Here is a 20,372-nt window from a genome sequence, read left to right as displayed (position 1 = left end):
AACTTTGGTGGGGGTGGGGTTAGAGTGTTTTGTGGAAAACTGAACAATGTTACACATGTACCAACTACAGTATTTTACTATTGACTGTAAACCATTAATCCATTCAGTTAAAAAAGAAACAGTGTCACCATACCTCATACACTTCAGTGGATCTCATATTGTTCTGTGTTCACAGGGCTCTTAAGTATGTAATCAGCAATAATGATATTGTTGACATTAAAGGATTAATTTTAAATGTTCATTATTTATTAGGTTCATGGTATCTTCCTTATTACTCAGACATTTAAATGACAAACTAACCATCAGAACCTATTTCACCGAAAGTCTAATTTAGGGGATGATTTTTTTGCTTATTTTCGAAAAGGGACTCAGATTAATCACCCAACACTTAATAGACTTTAGAGGGGTGCTTTACTAAATCAGAAATCAGCAGGTATCGCTTTCAGGGATGGCAACTTGTGTTTCAACTGTTGGAACCTGGGTGGGGAAGGGTCTTAAAGGCACTTTTGAGTGGACAAGCACAATACCTGTGATTCACTGCTATCTCTTGTCTCTCTTTTTTTTATGCAAAGGAAAAAGCCTTTTTTTCCCACTTTATTAGGGCTTTAATATTGATTTACAAAATTACATGTCAACAAGGGTATAATTGCATACTGTTCCCACCACTAGTGTTCTGAATGTCTAGTCCCTCCATTGCAAGCCATAGGAGTTCTCCTAAGGTTGAGGATATGGGTTAACTATCATCTCTACAACTGTCTACATGTACGTAATTGCCCACTTTTTCTTCCAGGTCCAGTCCTCTCTTCCCCTCCAAGTCACTCATGACCCTGTTACTACATCCAAATGTCCTTCCCTTTTCCCTCTTCTCTCTGTGGGTCCTGATGGAGCTGGAGTTCACAGCCCTTTCATTCTCTTCCTCCTATCACTTCTCCCCCACTGGGAGTATGGATCAATGGACTTCTCTTTAGAGTCCTTCCTGCAGCTCAGCATGGCTCCTTAAAGCTACTCCCAATGCTCTGGGAATGGTCAGCAGAGGGTTAAGGATGGGTAGCTAGGCTAAATGGTGAATTAATTTTGTTTGTGGACTGGGGTCTTTGCTTCAGTTCGGTTTTACATATTGTAAGTTGAATGTTTGAAAGCACACAGGATGTTTGAATGGTTTGGGCCCAAAGGGAAATCGATATAGTTGCCCCAAAGAAAGAAGTGAGAAGCACACATTGGAATCATTGATAAAACTAGGGTTTACAACATATAGATAAGATAAATAAGATAAATATAGATAAATAAGATCATAATTACTTTTTTATAAAACACAGCACTGCTCAACTCTAGTTCATGGTGGTGCCAGGGATTGAACCAGGACTCTGGAGCCTCAATTACAAGAGTTCTCCTCCTTCTTCTCCTTCTCCTCCACCTACTTTTTTTTTTTTTTTAATATAACCATTATGCTATCTCTATTGGCTCCACATTTTATTAATTTAGATGCTCTTGATAGTTTGAAAATCCTTAACTACCTTAGAGGCAAACTTTCAGAAGCTATGAAATCCTAAGAAACCCAGAAAGACTTAAGAACCTTGGGGTTCCATCTACCCCCCCCCCAACCACCACTCTGGGAAGTAAAACCTCAGGGTTTTTACTTTGGTGCCCTACTCCAGATTTAGTCAAATCCTGCTTTTAGTTTCCCTTTCTGTTCTTGTTTCTTAACTTCTGTTGATAAGTGGGATCATCCCATACTCATCGTTATCTTTCTGACTTAGCTGACTTAACATAATTCCTTCTAGCTCCATCCAAGATGGGTCAGAGAAGGTGGGTTCATTGTTCTTAATAGCTGCATAGTATTCTATTGTGTATATATACCACAGCTTTTTCGGCCACTCATCTGTTGTTGGACACCTGGGTTGCTTCCGGGTTTTAGCTATTACGAATTGTGCTGCTATGAACATAGGTTTACACATATCTCTTTAGTTGGGTGTTATGGAGACCTTGGGATATATCTCCAGGAGAGGAATTACTGGGTCATATGGAAGGTCCATGTCTAGCCTTGTGAGAGTTCTCCAGACTGCTCTCCAGAGAGGCTGGGCCAATTTACATTCCCACCAGCAGTGCAGAAGGGTTCCTCTGTCTCCACAGCCTCTCCAGCATTTGTTGCTGCTGTCCTTTTTGATGTGTACCATTCTCACAGTCTTTTGGTGGTGGGAATGGTGTTTATGTACACTTCTATTAATCTGTAGTCATATAAATCACTATGTAATTAATATGAGAGGGTAAAAATTGATTGTATGTCTCAAACTTTTTAAAGCACAGACTGAGTCATTTTAATACATAGGCTGAATCTTTGATATGTTGACTCTCTCAAAAGCCTAGACTAGGGAGAACAGAAGCAACTGGTGGCACAGCTATATACAAATAATGCCAAAAGACATAAATTACGGTGATGTTGGGTATTATACAACAAATCATAACAAAGGGATTTTTCAAAGTTAACCCAATTACCAAATAATGTGATTATAACAATAACTATCTATTGTCTTGTTGAACCCTAAGACAGCAGGAACCTCACATTTTCACTATAGAGTCTATATTTCCCCCCAGTCATGGAACATTAGGGTGGGGCCCACTTTCCTGCATGCTTCTCTCAATATTGCACCCACCAATCCCAACCTAATCAACACAACGGGTACCACTTCAGCATGCTTCACTTCAGACTGTGTCCAGAGACTTCAGGTGTGGAATGACAACCCTTCAGCTTCATTACTTGGGTGAGACCTTTCCTTTCATAGTATTCTTTAATTCCATTCCAGGAGGTTCACTTCCTAACAAAGTCCCAATACCTAGATATAGACTAGGTCCTGTGAGATAGAGCATATGTTCACACGTACCCATAAACTAGGGCAAAATCTATACCTGAAAGCAAAAGTACACAATAGTCTACAGTGAGTACCCCCAACACTTCATCTGCACTATTCCAGCCTTCAGGTCTATGTTGGGCAGCCCCCCTGCTCCTTCCCCCATTGCTGACACTATGGTCTATTTACATAATCAGTGTTTTGCCTCAAAGATCCCCACCATGTTATCCTCTCAGGGTATTGCTAATTCCTGCCAGTTAAAAACATCGCAACAGTTGCTAAGGATGCTTCCACCTTCCCAGCATGCCTTTTGCCTCTCTCCACCCCCTTTCCTAGCCATTTCCATTTCCAACTTGCCACTTCCAGTTTTTATCCCATAAAACCCACTTCTGTTCCTGGTTTCATTCTCCTTTATCTCCTGTGTCCTGACCTGGAGAAGTGCTGGTGTGCAGAGTGGGAGGCAGTCATTGCGGTTTGGTGCCAAGTGGCCTAACCTCCTGTGCTCTCACCCGACTCTGGGATGCTCCTGCTTGAATAAAGAATCGCGTTCCCGCTCCGCCACGAGTTCCTGGTCTCTCTCCTATGTCGCTGAGACCGACCAGACTTCCCTGGACAGACAAACCACCAATGTGTCCTGGAGCCCCGCTTCCACAGAGCCCCACCCTACTAGGGAAAGTGAGAGGCAGGCTGGGAGTATAGATCGACCAGTCAACCTCCATATTCAGCAGGGAAGTAATAACACAAGCCAGACCTTCCACCTTCTGCATCCCACAATGGCCTTTGGTCCATACTCCCATAGGGATAAAGAATAGGAAAGCCATCAGGGGATGGGATGGGTACGGAGATCTGGTGGTAGGAATTGTATGGCGTTGTACCCCTCTCATCCTATGTTTTTGTTAATGTCTCCTTTAAAAAAAAAACTAAAAAAGAAAAAAAAAGAACCTTGGGGTTAGAATCTATCCCACCTGGTACTTTGTCAGAGCTCCATGACAGCAAAATCTAAGTAAACCTAGAGAAGTTTTTCCCCTAACGTGGCTCAGCCTAACAAAATGGTATTAAGAAAACTGGGGAAATTTCATTTAACATATAATTTCATTTTGATAGTATCCATTTGAATACAAAATAAATTATGGAAAGTTACGAAACAAACTTATTAACTCAAGAGGCTGAAGTGGCTCTTAGATGCTCAAGTTGGGAATTCTCCTTTATTCTCCACCGGCCCTTATGCCTGCAGGTTAATTTATTTCTCTTCCTCTCACTTATTTCCTTTTTTCTCTCTTTCAAGAAATACAACTTTTACACAGCAAATTAGGAATTCTAATAGTGAAATTATAACTTCCACAGAAACTCCTTTGCTCTAGACTCTAAAGTTATGAATTCTTCTACAAACAGAATAAATACAGTCCCAATTCTCAATAGTGACAAATTCAGGAAATGGCAGGTTTTATCTTATAGAAGTTCAATGCTAGATAAAAGATCTCATGCACAAATAATGGAATTCTAAATTAGAATAAATGTACTTTTAAGAATTCTTATTTTGATAATTTATTCCAGGTATCATTTGTGGATAATATAACACAGCCTTGAATAACAGACCAGATAAGGAAAACCTAAAAGGAAAAAAAAATAGGCCAGACCTTTATTAAATTTTAAAGAATATCTTTGCAATACTCTTATAAAGAGCCAAGTAGGGTATCAAAATCTCTGGAGATCACCAGTATAATTTCTTTATCATGTTCCATTTAAAATTTAATTATGCAGTCTGCAACAAGAAGAATCTGAACAGTTTAAATAGGTCATGTAGTGAGTAACTTAACAATATTCTAAAGTTTTCCTTGTAAAGATTGCTCCTTTGATAATGTGTTACACATCAGAACACTATATAATAAAGCAAGTGTAATTTAATTCAGTCACTATGGACTCTTATGTACATCTGTAAAGAATTAAATGTTTTGATTTAGGTAAATAGGAGAATTAATGAAAACCATGTTTGTGGTAGAGCTGTCCACGATAGGTGGGCAACATTTGCATATACATTTTTTTCTTTGTGTAGTTATTATTTTCATACATTATAGCAAGGCCAAGAGAATTTTATATCTAAAGTTTGGGTATTTTGTTTTAAATCTATAAACGTTCATGACAAGGCAAGATTATAGCTACTGAATAATTAATAATTAAATTAGAGGCTGATCTAATCTATGGCTTGATACTTTTTCATTCCCTATCTCAAATTCCAACTAGCAAGCAACTTTAATTTCCTTGCAGGAGAATAACAAAGTCAATACTGTTTTAAGCACTTTCCACATGCCACTTTATTTCATTTATAGAAAATTGGTCTTATTACAATCTCCATTTAACAGATGAGGAAACCAAGGCTCAGAGACGTCATAGAACTTACTCAGACCACAGAATTAGTGAATGGCTGAAATGGGCTTTGAATAGACATCTGAGTTTAGATCTGCAGCATAAGTATTGAACCACTTCACAAAGCTGCTGCTTATAAATCTATTGGGTTGTTGGAAAAGGAAAACAGAAAAATACATCATGACTTTTCCAGAAATCCCATATATATGCCTTGTCTTAGAAGTGAACACCACCCAAATTGTTGGCAAAGTCAATTAGCATAAAATAATCGTTGAATGAACTACTACCACAGTTCCATGTACAGACTGTGTGCTGTGTGTCAGACATGGAGCTAAATACTTTCTATGGGCTGAGATACTGAGAGGGTTTCATAATTTCCCCAAAACTAACAAATGAAGAACAGAGAAAGGGCCTTGTGTAGTGGCTCACCCAGTAGACTATATATGTTACCATATGCTAGGACCCAGATGCATGCCCCTGGCACCTATTTGCTGGGGGGAAGATTCATGAGCAGTGCAGCATTGTTGCAGATGTTTCTCTTTGCTCTCTCCTCCTTTTCCTTCTCCCTTTCTCACCCTTTATTAAAACATAAAGAGCTGACAAAATAATTCACTTAAATAGTGTGTTCCTTTGCTATGCATGCAGCCCAGGTTTTTGAGCCCAGTTCCCACAATACTGAAAGAAACTTCAGTGCTGTAATATCCTCTCTCTAAAAAAGACAAGCAACAAGAGCAACAAAATGGGGGGAAAATGACCTCCAGGAATTGTGGATACATAGTGTAGGCACCGAGCCACAATGATAAGCCCAGAGGCAAAAAAAAAAAAAATTAAGAAAGAAAGAAAGAAAGAAAGAAAGAAAGAAAGAAAGAAAGAAAGAAAGAAAGAAAGAAAAATGGTCATCAGGAATGGTAGAGCTGTGCAGACACTGAACCCTGACAATAATCTCGGTGGAATGAAAAAGGAGAGAAGGAAGGAAGGGAGATGAAAATAGAGACTATGATATAACATAATTGTATTTCATGCCTGTCATTGTGCCAAGCATGATTATTCTTCTGAAAGCAGAGCTGATAATAGCTCCAAATGAACAACATTCAAAGAACACTCATTCCTCAGATTGGTGTCTACACAGTCTGATCACTGGTGATATCAATCAGTCATCAGCCAAGCTCCTCTTCCCACCATTGCACTCTATCCAACAAGATGGCTCTGTGTGATGTGTACAGCCTTATTCATTGCCATGTGTTCAAATTTGATCACATGCTTTAGTCCTGCTTAGGAGGCTGGTTTACTGTGCTATCCTTGTTTTATCCAGTCACAGACGGCCCACTGTGATATTGACATCCCACTTTAATTAGACCCTTGGTTCATTTATATGTTTTTCCACATTTTGTATGGTATTATATGCTTTCCATGTCACTACTTGGGGGAATGAAGCATATATATATAGTATATATTTATTTTACTATAACCTACAACTTCCTTGTCATTTGGCTACTAAACAGTATGCCTTTGCTGAATTACTGAATGAATGATGGACTATGTAAACATTAAACTATAGCACATTTGGGCCCCAGGAAAGGTGTGGGGTGGATTGTTCTCTCCTAGGAATTACTAAGACAATAGGAAATGTTCATCAGTTCTATATTATTGGTAGTAGATTGTTATGGAAGTAAGAACATCATTTTTTATTCCTCTACTATTATACCCTAGTAACTACTTTTCTATTTCTCTAAGTTTTATTTTTTATATAGGTTACACATATGAGATATATCATATAGTACTAGTCCTTCTTATCTGGCTTATTTCACTTATTAGCATAATGGCTACAAAGTCTATTCGTGTTGTTGCAAATAGAAATATTTCACTCTTTGACAGGACTAGATAATATTCTATTTCAGAATATTTTCCTAGGTTAGATTTGGGTTTTTTTTTTTTTTTTAGGTACATGCAGAACAAAACTTCTGGATCACAGATAAATTCTATGTTTAGTGTTATGAGGACTCTCCATGCTGTCTTCCAAATGTCTATATTAATTTTATTCCCACCAAAAGGTACAGGGGGCCCTCTTTCTACACACCCTAACAAACACTATCTTTTGTTTTCTGCATAAAAGCCATTCCAACAGGTATGAGACACTATCTCATTCTGATTCTGATTTGCATTTCTCTGATGATCAGTGATTCTAGGTATATTTTCACACATCTGCTGACCATCTGTAGGTCTATTTTTTTAATGCCTATTTAGAATAACTGCCTCTTTATCAATTGGTTAGTTTGCATTTTTTTCTACTGAGTAGTGTGAGTTCTTTATACATTTTGGACATAAATCCTTACTAGAGATAATGATTTGAACATATTGTCTCCCATTCCATCAGTTGCCTTTTCATTTTGTTAATTTTTTCCCCTGTGCAGCTTTTCAGTTTGATGCTGTCTAACTTGTTCATTTTTATCAACAATTTTTAATCTAATTTCAGAAGAAATCATTCTGCATTTGGGAAGTTGAGGAATATGGGGGTGGTCTTACCAAAGTCTTCTTCAGGGAACTAGACATCTCTCTTAAAGTTCCTTTAGTAGACTAGGAAAGCTATCAGGGGAGGGGATGGGATACGGAGTTCTGGTGGTGAGAATTGTGTGGAGTTGTACCCCTCTTATCCTATGGTTTCTTTCAGTGTTTCCTTTTTATAAATAAAAATTAAAAAAAAAAGATACTCCCGGGAGTCGGGCAGTAGTGCAGCGGGTTAAGCGCAGGTGGCGCAAAGTGCAAGGACCGGTGTAAGGATCTCAGTTCGAGCCCCCAGCTCCCCACCTGCAGGGGAATCGCTTCATAGGCTGTGAGGCAGGTCTGCAGGTGTCTGTTTTCTCTCCCCCCCCCCCCCCGTCTTCCCCTACTCTCTCCATTTCTCTCTGTCCTATCCAAAAACGGAAACATCAATAACAACAACAATAAAAACAACAAGGGCAACAAAAGGGAGTAAATAAATATTTAAAAAAAAAAAGAAGAAGAAAAAAGATGCTCCCCTGACTGAGATATATGATCGACCAGGAAGTTCAGACAAGACTGGGTGTGTTTAGGGTGGTATGGCCATAGACACAACCACGAAGTTCAGACTTACCCCTCCACTAGATGAAAACTATAGCAAAGATCAGTAGGTTAAGACCAGCATTCCTCACATAAAGCTACAATGTAATGACATTTATCTCTGATGGCCACACAGACAAAGTAGTGAAGTTTTCTTGGTAGAGGTTTGGGTTTCAAGCAGTGCTATTATATTATGCTGAACATTTATGATCACTAACTCTATCAGAGAAGGTAGAGGAAATTGATCAGGTTTTAGATTAAGAGAAAAAAATGCTCCCCCCAATAACATTACTTTCACCTTTGGTGCCTGTCTCCATTGGTTTATATTAAATCTAGTAGAAGATGGCATCTGATTTATATGCTTAATTATTTTAAACTTCATTTACTGATAGTTGATGTTCTTCAAAGAACAATATGGTTTCTGGGTATAGTGCTTTATGACTAGTTCATGAATCTCTCCTGTGATCCTTAAGATACTTCTCTTAAAGTCTATTAAATCACTTTATTTTCCATATTATTAGTTTATGTTGAGAAACTGTGTACTATACTAACAAAGAATTAAAATGTTCCCTCTTTCAAAAACAGCCACTAAAGTTGCATGGTTACAATAAAACCTCACTTACTGTAAACTTTGTTTATACCTTTAATCTTCTACATGTAAGGACTCTAATGCCCCCATTGCAATTGAACAACTTCATGATTTAATTAAAACATGCCTGTCCAACAAAACACTTTTAACCATTAAAAAGATCTTGAAAGATATACTTGTAGTAGAAAAAATTCTTTATATTGCTACATTACCCTTTACTACAACAAAATAAATAAATAAAAACAAGCAATCATAAATAAGATTGTGATGAGCATTTTCATAGCTCAAGAAATAGAGCCATGCATCCTGTTTCCATGACACTTCAAGATAAAGAGGACACTGTGAGTAGTACATGCAGTCAGTTTAAATATTTGTTTTAATCTCGACAAGATCATGGGTGTTAATATTTATAATATAATTACAATGCTTAGTGCATGTTGCTCCTATAATCTAATTTTTTCCCAGTGACATATTATTACTAGGCTTTAATTTCAGCAGTGGCAAGAATTCAAAAACACATTCAGGTTATCATTAGTAGTGAGAAAACAAACCTGGTGCCTGTTCAAGGACCTCGGGCACATATCTCATTTCAACTTCAAAGCACTTTGAACCATCCAGTCACAATCCTCAGCTACATGATTTTCGCCAAGTACTGTCAACTGGTGGCCAGCTATTTTGAATGAGTGCCATATAAGGCAATTAAAGTTGAAATATTCCACCCTTGTGCAATGTTTGTAAATGGCCTTTCAGAACATTTCAAGGCAGTCAAAGCCAATGAAAAACCTAACCATAAACCTGTGCTATATTGCTACTGTCTTCCTTCCCAGTCACATATCACCAGCGAGCAGTTGCCTGAAACACAAGTTCCCATTTGTCCCAGATGTCACCGCATAAGCACGCGTTTATGACTAAAAGCATAAAAAATAAAACAAAACAAAAAAAAAAAACCCTGTAAGTGTCATGTTCTACTAATCATTAGCCAACAAACAAACTATCCACAGGAGCCTTGTTCTAGTATTGCCTAGCTTTTCCAGGGCCCGTTTGCACATTCACAGTGATAGGCTGAGGAAAGCAGAACAACTGATGAAAATTCTCCAAGACTGGGTTGGCACACAAATGGTAACAAAGGAAGCATATCTGGGTGTCCTGGGATGTGTCTGTCATCAAAGAATCCCATTATTTCATAAGAATGTGAAGAAAGGAAATATGTGTCAATTGCCCCCAGAGAAGGTCTATCCAGAGAGACCCGCAGCTGCCCTGGCAGCATCCTTGAGGAAGAGCTGACATGTTACATTCCTCACGCTTTAGCCCCATGCATCACGATGCCTGCATTGCCGCTTTCAACGGGATCCTTATCCTGTTTATTTTCCAAACCATACAACATCAGAAGAACAGAACTTTGTGAATGGAACTGGCAAAGTTTATTATTAAAATACTCCCCCAGCACACTCAAGAAGAAAGCCAAATTAACAAACAAGCTACAGCAGAAGAGCATCCATGGCTGACACAGGAATCACTGCTTAGTATTCACAATATAAAGCCACATAATAGAATTCAGGGTGTGCACCAAATTTCTCAGACATCGGAATAATCTTTATCTGCATGATTACAGCTCCCTGTGGGGCACATCTGACAATATAGGGTGGTCTGCTCCTTAGCCTTTCTAGAAAAGTTAGCGAGTCTTTTACTCGTTCTGTTATTTCAGGATTAACTTCTTGACCATAACACAGGCAGATCCATGAGTCTCCTCTCCCTGAAAATGACAGGGTGCTTAGGTCTCCACTGTGGACTTTCTCCAGCGTGAAGGCACAGTGACAAACAAGCAGTGGGAGACATACCCCAGAACACATGTCCACTTTGAACCCTGCAAACCGGCACACAGCTGAAACATTTCTTTGGGATGTTCTTCAAAGAATTAAGACATATAGTGATCTAAATATTTGGATAACAGTAAACAGTTTTTTTTGGGGGGGGGCAAAATTCACCATGATCCTATAAGCAAAGATTTTCTTTACATAAAAAAAAAGCAACCAAATGTGCTTATCTCCTTTAACAGATGGTGAGAGATGTACTTTCCCCCATTCCCTGGTGTGTTCATGATCACATTCTGTTCACTCTTTGTCTTGTTCTGGAGATTCTCCTGATTTCCATTTCCAACAGTTCCCAGGAAGTACCCTCTGCCCTATTCATTCATCCATTCATTCATTCATTCATTCATTCATTCATTCATTCATTCAGTTACTGAGTATCTACAAAGACCAAAGGCATATTATTGCAGACTGCATGTGACACCCATAAAATATTCCTTAAAATGTTGCCACTCCCTTCTTTCCCATTTCTTTCTTTCTTTGAGCAGTGTAATCATTTTTTGATGTTCTATAATGTGCATCCCATTGGCCATACCTTATTTCACATAGTGGAATAAAATATAAAAATATGTAAAGTTCATTGATCAATTTCTATTGATCCATCTTTTCCTGATGAGATGTTACTAAGTATTTATTTAAATAAGAAATGCAAATGTATTTCTCTCAGCATCAAAACAATCATGTCAATTCTTTTTCTTTTAGGAAAGTTCAGGATTCTTTCATAAGTCTATAAGTCTACCTGAAACAGTGGATGTGCTATTAGCTTGGCAATTCTCATGAATAACATGAAGGAAGCAGCATGATTATGATTCTGTGACCAATATAGCTTATCCATACATTTTCAAATATTTACTGTCACTTCAAAGGAATAAGAATGATTTCTCTAAGTCATATGTGAATATTACCCTCATTACTTTTGGGTAACATTGCTTATATGAGATTCAGACACAATTTTTAGCATTTACAGAGTGAAGTATGAGGTCTTCAAAAACTGATGTGAGAAAGAAAAAAATGAAGAAGGCTTCTTCAAGGGAATTCAGCACTTTTTTCTTTCTCATTTCTTTTCCTTCTTCTTCTCTCCCCCCTTCTTTTTTTCCTTTTAAACAGAGCACTACTAACTATCAGTTTATGGTAGTGCTAGTGGGAATTGAAGTACTTAGGACTGTTGGTGCCTCAGGCATGGAAGACATTTTGCATATCCACTATGACATTTCATCATTCAGAGAATATAGCATATAGAATATGTCTTTCAAGGAGTATCACAAATTATGTACAGAAGAAGCAAAGTGAACTTACCTTGGCAGACTTCCAGCTAACTCAGTGGTCGTTTCTCTGAAAAATTGAAAGAAAAGTATGATCAGTCTATCTGAGTAAATTATACAAGCCCATTTTGTAAAACCATGATATAATGCAGCAAGAAATTATGTTACCACATGTGTGAAGAAGACATGGCATTCACAGATATTTCAAAATTTAATAATGACTCATGACATTTTGATTAATTCCCACAAGTATTTCAATGATTACTTTGAAAGGAAGTTTTACACATAGCTAAGATATCCTCTTCCTGCTAGAAGAACTTGAGTTTAGAATGCTGTGACATACACACACACACACACACACACACACACACACACACACACACACACACACATCCATATGAGGATTTGAGCTCAGGCCTATAGTCTCCACCTGCAGGGAAAATCTTTACAAGCAGTGGAACAGTACTGCAGGTGTCTTCCCTCTCTCTCTATGTCTCTTATTTTAATTTTTTTATTTGTTCACTTATTGGATATATATATATATATATATATATATATATATATATATATATATATGGAAAGAGAGAGAGAGGGAGAGAGAGATGGAGAAAAGAAGAAGAAGGAAGAGGAAGAGGAAGAAGGAGAAAGGAAGGAAGGGAGGGAGGGGAAATGAAAGGGGGAGGGAGAAAGAAAGCAAAGGAGATACTATGAATGTAATAAATACAGAAGAAACATAGGAGGGAAAAACATTTCAAACCATCTTTATATATTTCCTGGTTAGATAAAATATTTTCTTTTTCAAGACTATTTATATCATTTATGGACAAATTGTTCTGAAGATGCATCCTCATGTTGATGATCTCACACCCAAGGCATGTGAAAAGAAAGTTTTAATACAGACTGAAACTCTTTCAATGACAGTGGCTATTTTTTCTTGCTGTTACAATGTCCCACCCAGTAGGATTAGTGAAGGCAGGTGCTCTCATCACTTAGATGCCACAAAAGATAAGTCACTAACCAAAGGTTCTATAGTATAATAACAAGAGAAACCAGAGACACATTTCAAAACTAACTTTCCCTTAAATGTAGCCTCTTGTCTTTCAATGAATGATATATCCTTAGAAATAATGGAGAGCAAAAAGTAGAAGTAGGAGGAGAGGAGGCGGATTTAAGTTGAGCTATTTTAAGAGTGGAAGTGGGCTCAAATTCAGACTGAAGGGATTGAAAATATAATTGTTAGGAACAAAGAATACTCTTCTCGTTCTTTAATTCCTTTAATAATGCCATTAAAGAAAACAACATTTTTGAGATAATGATAATAATAATAATAATAATGATAATAAAAACACTTGGGCTCAGTGCCTGCAGCAGGACTACAACATTCCCTGTAGTCAACTTCTCTCTCTCCCTCCCCCCCTCTCTATTTTATAGGACATAGATAAATTGAGGGTTGGAGAGGCAGAGAAAAAGAAAGAGAAAGGTAGATAGATAGACAGACAGAGAGAAGACATCTGTAGCACAGGCCCACTGCTCATGAGGCTTCCCCCACATAGGTGGGGACTGGGCACTGGTACCAGGGTCCTTGGGTGTGGGGAATGTATGTGGTCCCCAGGTGTGCCACCACCCAGATCTAGAAGTCTCAATTTTAAATTTACTTTTTTTTTCCTTTAAAAATTTTTATTGTCTTTTATTTATATTGGATACAAATGACCAGAAATTGAGAAGAAGGGGGAGATAGAGGGGAGAGAGACAGAGAAACACCTACATCATTGCTTCACCACTTGTGAAGCTTTCCTCCTCTAGGTGGGGACTGGGGGCTTTAAGCCAGGTCCTTGAGCACTGTAACTATGAGTGCTTAACCAAGTGCTTCACCACCTAGCCCCTTTTTTGCTTTCCCCATTTTTCTAATCTAAACAAAGGGATTATTCCACTGTAAGCCATCTTGGACCTTCCTGTTTTTTTGAAATTTCTTTTCATACTTCTGGTCTATGATAGCAAACATGTGGGAAGATGTTGGTTCCCTGGAGCCATACTGTCTTAAAAAATGAGTGATTATAATGTCAGCTCCTACAGAAATGCTCTCTCTTGGATAAACACATAATTTTCAACCTTCATCTATAGAAATTGACTTTTGAGGTCATGTGGCTTCAATAAAGCCACAGTTGGAAGTCTTGTCTGCTACACTGCTGAGTGCTTCATGTATTCATATCTTTTAAAGAATTTAGTGCTTGCATAGGAAATTTTTCTTTCCAAACCAAATATGGGACATTGCTAGCTCCACGTGGCCCGAACTGTTGCACTCTCACCCAACTCTGAGGTGCCAGCACGAATAAAGAATTGTGTTTCCTCTCCGCTCCAGATCTCCTCTCTCTGGCGCCCAAACACGGCTAGCAAAAATGGCCGCCTGGCGCAGCACCCTTTTCTGCGTCTAATCACCGAGGTCAAAAGTGGGCAAGAGAGCGAGGGGCAGAAGAAGAAGGGCTTTTATGGGAGGCTAGGAAACAAGGCACTCCATAGGATAATAGCTTTCCTGGGGATGGGAAGGGGGAGGAGTAAGCAAAGCGCTCCAACTATCTCTGGGGAACTGACAATGCCCTGAGGGCACAACATGGCGGAAATGTCCCAATTCTTGCGGGAACTAGCAATAGCCTGAGGGGACAACATGGCAGATGTGACTGCACCTGTACAATTTCCCAGCAAGTTAGTAGAAGTATGGTTATGGCATTGGTCTTGATTTTATAGCCTTTGGAAAGGTAAAAAAAAAATCCTGGTATCCGGGAGACAGCTTACTCAGTAGAGTGCACATTTTTACCATGCACTAGGACTTGGGTCTGAGCCCCGGCCACCATATGGGACCACCTGTACAGGTAGGCTTCATGAGTGGTGGATTAAGGTGAATCTTCTCTGTCTGCCTCCCTCTGTATCTCTCTCTCATTCTAAAAAAAATAGTTTGTGGGACTGGTGGAAGCATGTAAGCACTGAGCCTCAAGAAAATCTTGGTGGCAAAAAACAAACAAACAAACAAACAAAAACACAAGTAGCAGACTAGTAAAACTCCCTCACTAGGCTAGTGCACTGCTTTGCCACCACACTGAAGAAAGCTTTGGTGCTGTGGTCTCTCTCTCTCTCTTCCCTCCCCCTCACTCTTTATCTTTCTCTCTCTCTCTCCCTCCTTCCCTCTCCCTCTCTCTTTATCTCTCTCCTCTCTCTCCATCTCCATCTCTGTTTCTCTCTTAAAAATCTCTCTCTCGATCTCTCTCTCTCTCCCTCTCTCTCTCTCTCTCTCTCTCACACACACACACACACACAGACACAAACTTGAGAAAAACTAATAATGTTAGGTCAAGGTGCAAGACAATTATAAATACTAAGGATAAGATAAATGATTCTACTAATGCATTTAAGTTCTTGCCCTTAAAAATACATAGAATATGAGAGCCAGGCAGTACAATGGACTCTTCCCTGTCTCGGAGGAAATTAGGTGATTCAAGAGGCCATTTCTTTGTCAAAAAAAATAAATAAATTATGTGACAACCAGCCTGGAATGAATTTCCACAGTGGGTTGCAAGCTGCTCTCAACTCCTGATCATGGGACTCAGAATACTCATCCAGCCTAAAGTGGCCCACATCTTGACTGCCAAAATTGGTAATTAGAAGCATGGCATAAAAGATGTGACTTCAGTTGACCAGCTCTGCTTCCCCAGTCATTCTTTGACCTCATTACTGTGTGAGAAAACCAACTCTTGTCTGACTTAAAAGAAAAAGAAATGGAAGGGCAGAGGCCCACATGAAGAAGGAACAGAGACTCCAATCCAAAGTCAATAGAGTCCTGGCTCCTAAGGACTAAATCCCTGCAGAGGTCAGTCCCTCAATGCGCTTCTCCCTCAGTGCAGGGGAAGGGGAATCCAGAGCAGAGAGGGCTGAGCTGGGGATTCAGAGAGAGGGTACGCACATCAGTACTTTAGTCAAAGCTTTCATGTAAAAATCAAGTAGCACAGCGGGTTAAGTGCACATGGTGAAGAGCTCAAGGGCTGGTGAAAGGATCCCAGTTCGAGCCCAGACCCAGCTCCTCACCTGCAGGGGGATCGCTTCACAGGTGGTGAAGCAGGTCTGTGGTTGTCTATCTATCTTCCCATCTTCTCTCAATTTCTTTCTGTCCTACTCATAGACATGTATCCAAGAGACATGGAATCGCTAATTTGAAGAGACACATGCACCTCTATGTTCATAGCTGCATTATTTACAATCACTAAAGTGGAAGCAGTCTAAGTGCCCAAATGATTGGCTAGAGAAGTTATAGAATATGTGTTCCATAGAATACTATTTTGCAATAAAAAGATGATATTGTGTCTTTTCAGACCAAAGTGGCTGGAACTGGAGGCGATGTTGCTTAGTGAAATAAGTAAAGGTATGAGCAATGACTACTAGATGGTCACTCATTGTGGCATCTAGAAAACTGAAATACATGAACTTGCAGAAAGAGAAAAGAAAAACAATGTATTAATCAGATCTGGTGAATACTTATGGTGGTTATCTGTTTACTTTGGAAAGTGGAAGGTGGGATAGGACACAGAACCTTGGTGGTAGGTGCAGTGTGGAGCTATATCCAGTAGTCTTACAGTCTTGTAACCCAGTATTAATCAGAAATAAAAACTGGAAAAAGAGAATGACAATGCAGAATTCCACATAATGGACACATGCCTGAAGAAGAGGTGTTGGCCTTGCCTCTATAGCAAGAGACAAATCCTGGGGAAAAGTTATGCTACCCACATAGAAGTTTCTTTTTAAAAAAATATTTATTTATTCCCTTTTGTTGCCCTTGTTGTTTTATTGTTGTTGTAGTTATTATTGTTATTGATGTTGTCATTGTTGGATAGGACAGAAAGAAATGGAGAGAGGAGGGGAGACAGAGAAGGAGAGAGAAAGATAGATACCTGCAGACCTGCTTCACCGCTTGTGAAGCGACTCCCCTGCAGGTGGGGAGCTGGGGGTTTAAAATGGGCTCCTTATGCCAGTCCTTGTGCTTTGCACTATGTGCACTTAACCTGCTGTGCTACTGTCCAACTCCCCCACATAAAAATTTCTAAGGTGTGAAGTCACATTTCACATAACCATGTACTAAAATTTTTACATTAGAATTAAATATATTACTTCATAGGACAAGTAATTTTTGGTTAATACAGACAAACAGATGAACACAGTTGAAATGATGTTTCCTAAAAAACAAAACTGATGATTGCCTTGAAGTCTATTATAGTGTGGTTAAAAATTATAACAAGGAAGAATTGTACTATCTGATTGCAGCAATATGACTGGGACTAACCAACAGTTACTGGCTTCTGAGATCAGTAAAACTGGCTTTACTGGTTCATTTTTATGTTTGTTACTGCTAACAAATAATCTGAATTTTCCACTTCTCTTGTGTGAATCTAGGTGACACTTTGCCTTGATGATGATTCTTTATAGTTTAACTGTCTGAATGTACTGAATGAAGCTCCATAAATAATTTTTAGGGCAATGAAATTCTTCTATATGATGGTACTTTAGTGGACATGATCCATTGTACATTTGTCCAAACCCATAGAATGTCTAATACCAAGAGTGACCTGACCCCCAGTTAGACTATGGGCTTGTGACCTTGCAGTTTCATCAATTGTAACAAATGTTCCATCTTGTGGGGATGTGAGTGGTGCAGGATCTGCCTATTGACGTGTGTATGTGTGTGTGTGTGGGAGGAGCATATGGGTAAATCTCTGAATTAAATCATGAATTTGCTGTGAACTTAAAAGTGCTCTAGAAATAAGGTGTCAGGGGCTGTGTGGTGGTGCACCTGGTTAAGTGCACATACCACAGAGTGCAGGGATGCAGGTTCAAGCCCCTGTTCCCCACCTGCAGGGGGAAGGTTTCACAAGTGGTGAGGCAGGGCTGCAGGGTTTCCTCTGTCTCTCTCCTTCTTTATTACTCCCTTACCTGACGATTTCTGGTTGTCTCTATCCAGTAAAGATTAGCAAAAATATTTTTTTAAAAAGCAAATAAGATATCTAAAAGAGAGAAGGTTTTATAGTGACTATGTTCTCGGTGAACTTTTATAGACTCTGAAACCCATTTTTAAAGTTTCTTTCTTTGCATAAATCACTCTTACCACTAATAGTCATTCAACTAATATACTCTCTGAGCAGCTACATAGAATACACTCAATGATAACCATGCTTGGTGCTTTGAAATGCATTTTGATAAATCAGATGCTGATCTTTCTTTCCAAGTATTTATACAATGGGAAAAGGATATTAGGAAAGGCACAAAGTGAAGAGGACTTTCAATTTTCCACCAGTGAATATTCCTCTTAGTCAAAGAAAACATCTTCTTGAAGACTTTGAATGTTACCTACCTGGTACACGCCAGACATTCAATAAATACAGGCACAACAGAACCAAAGTTATATTCTAGTAGCAGTTAATTCAAGCCTCACTTCATTTTGAAAACACCTCTGTTGTTATAGTTGTATTTGGAGTTCAACTGCACCACTATGTTCCTTTCCTTAGACAAGGGTATCTGATTTCAAGAAGAGTTTGAAATGCTAAAAGCTAAATAAAGAAAATAACAGGAAAAGAATGACAAAGAAAAATTCTATGTTCTGTTAAATAAAAGTTGTCCCAGAGGCAAGGAGGAGATGGCAGATGTGAGCTGCAGGAGGCTACAAATCTTTGGGCACTTCCTTTTACCTCTTGAGGTCTCTAGGCCCCAGATGTAGTAATAATGTTTGACCTAGAGTTGATGGGCCAATCATCACTATGACAAACAGGATAGCACTTGGCAAATAAGAAGTGCTATAAATTCAATGGTATCAAAGAAAAAAATTGCACCTTTCAAAAAAGACAAGTGTCCTATGTGCATTATAGGTTTTTTTTGTAGTTTATTTAGTATTCATGTGAAAAAAGAATTTTTCAGAGAGAATTACAGAGAGAAAGATACACAGAGAGAAAGACCATAATATTATTCAGCTCTGGCTTATGGTGGTGCTGGGGATTGGACCTGTGAGCTCACAGCCTCAGGCATGAAAGTCTTTTGCTTCACAGGGGGCTGGGCAGTGGTATACTTCATTGAGCTCACAATTAACCATGTGCAAGGACCTGAGTTCAAGCTCCCACTTCCCATCTGCAAGGGGGATGCTTCCCAAGTGGTGAAGGAGGTCTGCAGGTGTCTCTCTTTCTCTCTTTTCCTTCCCTCTCAATTTCCCTCTGTCCTATCAAATAAGATAAAGGAAAGAAAGGCCATCAGGAGTGGTAGATTCACAGTGTTGGCAATGAGGTCCAGCGATAACCTTGGTGGTAATATAAATAAATAATCTTTTGCATCACCATCATGCTGTCTCTCTAACCCAGGATAAATAATTTTAAGACCTGGAATTTTCCTCTTCAATTGTACCTTTGATTGTTAAACTACAAAGACTCTCAAAAATTGTTGAAGAAAATCATATTCTTATTTCCTGTCCTACAAACGATTTAATGTTCTGGTCATAGGAGGAGTGGGATTTTCTTTAATTAAAGGTGAAAGTATTACAATCAAGGAGATTTTTTTTCTTTCCTTTTCTTTTTGGTCACCTGGCCTAGGGCAAATCATGGGCCTTTAAAGTTGGATCTATTTCTAAATAATAGAATAGATAGAAATAACGCATAGACAGAAAGATTAGCTCTAAGGCATCATTATAAGTCCATTTATTAATTTAGGAGTAGTTAACATCTTTCTTAGACAGGAAAACCTCAGCTCTGGGAAATCCAAAATCCCTTGAAGATGAAAGTTTCTTCTCTGATAAAGCAAACCCCAGACATAGTTCCTGCTTCTCACTCTAGCTTGCTCTGACAATTTATCTGTCTTGATGTTTTCATTTAGGCTTAAAAAAATTTTTACTCAACCCTGATCCCCACCTGCATGGGGGATGCTTCAAGAATGGTGAAGCAGGTCTTCAGGTGTCTATTTTTCTCTCCTTTTCTATCTCCCCTCCCCCTCTCAATTTTTCCCAGTCCTATCTAATAAAATTTAAAGAAAGGGGTGGGGGAAGGAAAAAATGGCCACCCGGAGTGTTGCAGTCCTAATGCTGGGACCCAACCATAGTGATAACCCCTTGGGGCAATAAAAGAGAAATTCTTCTCTTCCACTTTTATCCCACTTCAATTTTCAATCACACGGTGAAAGTAACAGCGTTTGTCTGTCTACTAACACAATTATTCTCACATGGTGAAATTCATCTATGTATGTGCTCACACCTATTGGACTTTATTTAATAGTGGCCAGTATTCCAGGTGAGTCACATATGGACACTCAATTCTTACAAAATTTGTCGCTGATTAAACTGTAGACAGATGAA

The 20,372-nt window shown here is 38.8% G+C and overlaps 1 protein-coding gene across 1 annotated transcript in view; it reads right to left on the bottom strand.

Annotated features, from left to right (window-relative positions):
* CELF2 (CUGBP Elav-like family member 2) overlaps positions 1-20,372 on the bottom strand; it is a 554,881-nt gene that overhangs the window by 395,468 nt on the left and 139,041 nt on the right. The window contains exon 2 of the mRNA XM_060192151.1: positions 12,042-12,077. Coding sequence (XP_060048134.1) covers positions 12,042-12,077 — 36 coding nt within the window. The remainder of the gene's footprint in view (positions 1-12,041; positions 12,078-20,372) is intronic.

This window comes from Erinaceus europaeus, chromosome 6, assembly GCF_950295315.1.
Source record: "Erinaceus europaeus chromosome 6, mEriEur2.1, whole genome shotgun sequence".
In the NCBI taxonomy this organism is placed as follows: domain Eukaryota; kingdom Metazoa; phylum Chordata; class Mammalia; order Eulipotyphla; family Erinaceidae; genus Erinaceus; species Erinaceus europaeus.
The sequence above is the reverse complement of the archived record's forward strand: the minus strand, read 5'-3'. Positions and strand labels throughout refer to the sequence as shown.